Raw genomic sequence first — 6325 nt, 5'->3', positions numbered from 1 at the left:
ACCGGCGAATTCCTAACTCCTCAGTCAGAAAAAATTCCTCAGAAACCAGAAGATATTTGTCTCTGTCACTGAAGAAATTGACTGAACTATATGAGATTTCCAAAGGCTTCACTCGAAGGATTGGGTAGGTATAGGATTTAAGATGAGCATCACTTGGGAACTTTTCCTTAGTTTTACCTCGACCCCCTTTAACAGTACAGTGTTTCCTATGACTCAATAAAGAGAAAATGAAACTATGAACACAAAAGTCTTCACGCTTCATAATCCTCGCATCAATATCAATGTCTTCAAGGTCACACCAATTTCCTCATTTTCAAAGTCTTCAAGAAAACTGAAGTCTTCAGATGAAGACATTCATTCTTAGGGGTCGACTTTCTTCAGAAATATCGAACTCCTCATAGACTTACATAACATGTATACACTCATAAACACATTAACCCCTTAACCTATAAGTCTTCAATACACCAAAATCACTAAGGGTCACTAGATGCACTTACAAGGACACTTTAGGTTCTTGCGTCCACAGAGAGACAGGCAATTCCTTTGTTTTCACCCTAGCAGAGAGCTTCAGACTTCACACAATATGTTCATAGAATTACCTCTCTGTGCCCCAGAGGGTTAGGGTTTTTGAACAAGTTGTGGAATATTTTTTCTTACTTACTACTAATCTAGATGTAATGCAATTGACGTGAAATTAAATATTTGATGATTGATTGAGAACTACATGCTTTTACTTTAGTGCAAATTCAAAATATTGGTTACTCAACAAATATTCCCAATATACTATTGCTACATTTGGATAAAAGGTACCGTGCACACTATTGATGTAAAATAGGAGATTCTTGCTATATTAGGAAAATTATTGATGTAATGTTTTTCCAATAACGCTCATATTTGCATAACCAGATAAAATTAGAAAAAAAATATTTCTACATTTCCCTTTCACACAATGATATATTAGCATAAGAAATAATGCTCATATTTGGTTAACAAATTATTTCTTAGTATTGGCATAACACATTTTGTGGAAATCAATAAATTAGTTGTTAATATTTCTGTCCTTTCAATGACACATGGTCTCTTAGTAATGGGATAGCAAATAAAATATTTCTTACTATTTATTTCTTTTCAAGAACATATTATCTATCCCAATTTCTGCACAATTTGAGAAACAAATAATGTCCTAAGGAATCTATGTTTTTGATATTACTTCCAGCAGCACATCCCTTGCTCTGCAAGAATATTTGTGCTAAAAAGTTTAGTGTTGCCACAAATGAAGACGCTAGTATTGATGTCACATTGCACATAGACCATGGATTTAAGTTCCAAGTGTGGATCAATAATGAAAAACATGCTCACTCCTTTATTGATGGGATAGAGTGGGGATAGTTTTACATGACTTACTCACTGCAAGTTGGCACACAAATGTTAGTGGAAATAACAGAACATGGTCTTATCATCCATGTGTAACGGTGTGCCGGATTGGGGTCACTCATCACGTCAATTCCCAGCCAGATGGGTCGGGCTCAGGGCCCCCACGTCGATTCACCAGTGGGCCATGTCAAGGCGGGCCCATATGGATATGGCGTACAGAAGGAAGCCTTCCGAAGACTTGGCGTATACTCCAAGATGTTTAGAGATCATCTACAACATGTTCTCCTTCATACGTAACCGACTACGTTGTAATCCTAGACACCCCCCCCCCCCCCCCCCCAGTACCTATATAAACCGGGGGTAGGACTCGTAGGCGACACAGAACAATCTTATTGCAAATCACCTATACTTTGTACTTCATCCCAAATCAATAAAACGCAAGCAAAACATTGAGTTTTTATCTCTAAGGAAAGCCCAAACATGGGTAAACAAATTGGTAAAAAAAAGCCCCACGAACAGTAAGGCCACGCGGGCTCCTAGGCCGACCCGTTTAGTTAATCTGTCGTGCTCGTCACGGAGACGAGGCCCATGTGCCGGTATGACACGACCGCTTATAAACGAGTCTCCACATGCTGTGCCATGCCAGGCCCGTTTACGTGTGAGCTGGGCCGTGCCGTGCCCGGCTCGACCCGTTGGCTCTTTGGTTTCATCCATCCAAAAGCAACCATGATGAACGGCGAGCGAATTCTCAAAAAAAAACTGATGAACGGCGAGCGTTAAAGCCATGCGAAGGAGAGAAGGGTAAAAAGCCTTCACGCAGTCGTCTCGGTCTCACCGCCGCCAACACCCTTGCCGTCGCCCCGGACACCGCGATATTCCCGTGACCTCGTCGCGATGGCCGCTCCCGGCAAGCCCGACCCGGCCGCTGTGCCGCCGAAAGCGCCGCAGCCGCAGCCGCAGCCACCGGTGAAGGGGGCCATCATGCGCCGCATCTTCCCCTTCCTCCTCGCCACCAACATCTTCATCGGAGGTGAGAGAGGCGCCCCCCCGTACTCGATCTCTTTCATTTCCAGTCTTGTACCTCTACATTTGTGCCACAATGTGTCGTTGACCTCGCTACGGTTCGTTCAGTCTCAGTTACTACTCTGCTAGTCTCTCTGCTTAGGGTTCTTGGTGCTCTTCGCTGTGTAGATTGGCTTGAGAAAGACTAAATCTTGATAGGTCGCAGCGAATTCTACTTGTTAGCTACTAGATACGATAAGGTGTGGTCTGTGCCTGCGAAGTAGCTCTAACTCTCTTGCGTGTCCTTAATTATTGTGCATCTGGGCTACCCCAGTTTGCTTCTAGTGTTTCCTTAACCAAAATACACATATGAAGTTTTATTCCTGCTATTTATTTTGAATTAGGTGTGATAATCAAAATTATGACAAGATGTGGTTACTCTATTGTTTGGTAGGAAAGTAATACTCCCTCCGTCCGGAAATACTCGTCGGAGGAATGGGTGTATCTAGATGTATTTTAGTTCTAGATACATTCATTTTTATGCATTTCTCCGACAAGTATTTCCGGACGGAGGGAGTACGTAGGTGAGAATGAGATGAACTCTACTTACAAAATAGTGAGACTCCAGGGATCAGATCCATGCCGCATTTATTTTATAAAGATAAATCCCATATTTGTATCACGGACTTTGCCTTTTTCACGGGTGGCAGGACATATAAATTTCTCTTAAATGTAAGGAAAGGACTGTAGCATACATCTTCATGATTTGACAATTATGTGGTAAGAAAGTACAGAACGATCGGTAGGAACTTTCAGGGTTTCCCCCCTCTGTCTTGGAACTAGAAACCCATTGCATCGCAAGGATTACTTGGTTGCAGCATAGAAACAGAATACGCTGATAGGCTACAGTTTGTTAGGGGGCAAGAGAGAAAATAGGCAAAAAAAAAAAATCAGTTTTCCTTAAATTTGTTGAGAATTTGCAAATTTCCAGTTTATGGTAGCTACAACATTGCCGCTACTAGTATATCATTTAGAGCGCAGAGCTGTTGTACCTTTCACTCGTGGCAGGATATATTTCTCGTAAAGCAAGGTACTGTAGCGTACATGGTCATGATTTTCGAAATGCTGCTTCATTCCATGTATACAAGGCCTATTACAACAATACATAGATTATGGAAAAAGAATCAACATTTACAATACACAATACATAGATTATGGAAATATATTTCTTGATAGATCAAGTGATATTCATTTTATGGTTTAGATGTTGGTATTTGTTTCTATAAGCTTGGTCAAACTTAGGAATGTTTTGACTTAAGACAGAATTAATAGGTATAAGTGGAAGGAGGGAGTATGTGGTAAGAAAGCCAAAACAGTCGGTAGCAACCTTCAGGGCTTCCCCCCCTTGTTTTGGATAAGAAATCCATAGCATTGCAAGGTGGTACAAGATAGGCAATTATTATTTTAGTTTTGGTTAATTCTATTGAGAATTTGCAAATTTCCAATTTATGCCAGCTACAACATTGCCAATAAGCACAGTGCTGTTGTTACCTTTCTTAGCTGTGGCAGGATATATTTTCTCTTAAAAGTAATGATACTGCAGCATACACATTGAAAAAAATAGCACACTATGGCATGCTAGGAATGGCTCGCTAAATAAATCAGTGTACAATGTCTCGCTAATAGCACGCTATAGCGCGATATAGCATGCTAATAGCGGATTTTAAGGCCGGCGCTATTTTGCTATAGCATGCTACTTTTTTCACTGAGCATACATGATCACGATTTGAAAAATACTCCTTCCATGTATACAATGCGTATTTCTATCGTTTTAAAAAATTAGCTACATCTACAATACACAATGAATACATTATGGAAACAGATTTCATCATAGATGTAGTTATATTAATTTTGTATTCTAGATATTGATATTTGTTTCTATAAACTTGGTCAATCTTAAAATGTTTGACTTAAGACAAGATTAAATGAGGGATGTAGTATGTGGTAAGAAAGTGCAAAACAAATTATTTTTGTTTCGATCAAAACACAAAACAATTGGTAGCAACCTTCAGGTGTTTTCCCTTCTATTTTCGAAACAGAAACCCATAGCTTTGCAAGGATTACTGTTGTTGCAGCAGAGAAACATAATGCATTGGTAGGCTGCAGTTTGTTTTGGTTACAAGAGAGAAAATATGTGGTAAAGGAGGCAAAAATAAAATTGAGTTTTGGCTAAGTCTATTGAGAACTTGCACATTTCCAGTTTATGGCCACTATGCTACAGCCACTACTACATCATTATTTAGTGCTGTTGCTACTGTTCAGTTGGCTCATGCCTGTGAAGGTCCACTGGTAACCAAATGCCGCTCCTAAGGCAAGTATTAGTTGAGCTTGCTATGTGATACATACATACATACTAATTTTCTGTCGAAGGTATTTTTGTCATTGCACTCCATCATTTTCTCTTTTATGTGCCTTGGTCACGATTTCACTTAATAATTCAAGGACCTAGTTTATACCGAGGCGCGCTAAAGAACTTACCGTAGTCAATCCATGTAGGTATGCCTTCTGCGTTATGATTGAAACTGATGCATGGTATGGTTTACTATTGTTTTATATGATGTTTACCCACATCTTTCAGTAAGTTGACATCCATGTAACATGCAGTTTATGTATTTGCAAAGACCTACAAACGAGACCAGGACAAGAAAAATGCTGAGACCGCAGCAGCAGCAGCAGCTGCAGCAGCATTGTCAGCCCCACCTGCTGCAGTTGCTAAGCCTGCAGAGCCTGCTCCTCCACCGAAAAGAGTACTCCCACCTTTATCGGAAGATGAGCAGCGCCAGGTCTACAAGTGGATGCTGGAAGAGAAGCGGAAGAGCAAACCACGGGACGCTGCTGAGAAGAACAAAATCAATGAGGAGAAGGCTCTTCTCAAGGAGATCATCAGGGCAGAGTCTCTCCCTCGTTTGTGGTGATTTCATCAGTTCTCCTGCTGGCCTTGGATGTTTTTTCTCCCCCTGCAATTCCAGTAAGGGTATATTTTATTGTCAATCTAGCGCTGTTAGCTGGCACAAATAGTATGGCTTGGCGTGCTGATACGTCGACATTTCGTAGCCAATTTTTTCGAGTAACTCCAGTCTCTAGGAAACGGTTAGCTTTTAGAAGCAAAATTATGATGGTGGAGTCTATTCTGGAGATATTCTCACGCAGTAAATGATTGCTCCAAAACAAGGGGCTGTTTTGTTCGCGTAGCCTGTCTGGAGATGTGCGGGGTGTGGTGTTTTGTTGGTATCTGAGACTCACCTTCAGCCTTCAGGCCTCTGGATTTTGTTGCAATAATCAACGTTTATAGTATGATGACCCGTTGAGCATGCATTGAGCTCCTTTTACCTTGTGTACAAAGTTAATTAAACGTGCAGCTCATGGATAAAAAATTTGAGCGTTATTTTTTTAATGAAAAATAGGCATGCAAGTGTGTTGTTTGTGTGCTTCTTATTTTTCTAAAAATGAAAAAGTGGGTTTTGCGCTTTCGTAAACAACACAAGTTTAATAACTAATAAAACTGCTATTTTTTGAGTAAAATAAAGCTGTTTTTGTAAGCATAAACATTTTTTTTATAACCAACTTGTGGTTGGATGGTTAGGAGGAGAGCTCACTTGGTCGGCTTGGGTGCATTCTCGGCCCACTCGTATGAAGGAAAATTCTCATGGGTTGGGGCGGCCATGGCCCAGGTTGGCCCTTGAGAAGCCCCGCCACTGCACTCGTAGTGCTCACACCCTATACATCTGCTTCCGTTTTCGAGACTCGCGCTTTAGCCTTGGGCCATTGGGTTGGTTCTCTTTCCTCAGGGATCATCGTGGTTTCTGGCCATCGAAATTCATGGCCGCTGAAGATTGCGAGTGGCATGCTCGCTATGCTTTAGGACTGGTGTCTGTCTTTGCCTATCTTG

The 6325-nt window shown here is 41.1% G+C and overlaps 1 protein-coding gene across 1 annotated transcript; it reads left to right on the top strand.

Moving 5' to 3' along the window:
- The first annotated feature begins 2120 nt into the window (after positions 1-2120).
- Positions 2121-5760, top strand: LOC109744416 (uncharacterized). Its single transcript, XM_020303532.3, has 2 exons — positions 2121-2404; positions 5041-5760. The coding sequence occupies exons 1-2, from the start codon at positions 2269-2271 to the stop codon at positions 5349-5351; spliced, it is 447 nt and encodes a 148-aa protein (XP_020159121.1). The 5' UTR covers positions 2121-2268; the 3' UTR covers positions 5352-5760.
- The last annotated feature ends 565 nt before the right edge of the window (positions 5761-6325 follow it).

Source organism: Aegilops tauschii, chromosome 3, assembly GCF_002575655.3.
Source record: "Aegilops tauschii subsp. strangulata cultivar AL8/78 chromosome 3, Aet v6.0, whole genome shotgun sequence".
Classification (NCBI taxonomy): domain Eukaryota; kingdom Viridiplantae; phylum Streptophyta; class Magnoliopsida; order Poales; family Poaceae; genus Aegilops; species Aegilops tauschii.
The sequence above is the reverse complement of the archived record's forward strand: the minus strand, read 5'-3'. Positions and strand labels throughout refer to the sequence as shown.

Coding starts and splice junctions, on each gene's coding strand:
- LOC109744416 (XM_020303532.3), top strand. CDS start 2,269: ATGGCCGCTCCCGGCAAGCCCGACCCGGCCGCTGTGCCGCCGAAAGCG. Junction 2,405..5,040: donor CACCAACATCTTCATCGGAG/GTGAGAGAGGCG, acceptor TGTAACATGCAG/TTTATGTATTTGCAAAGACC.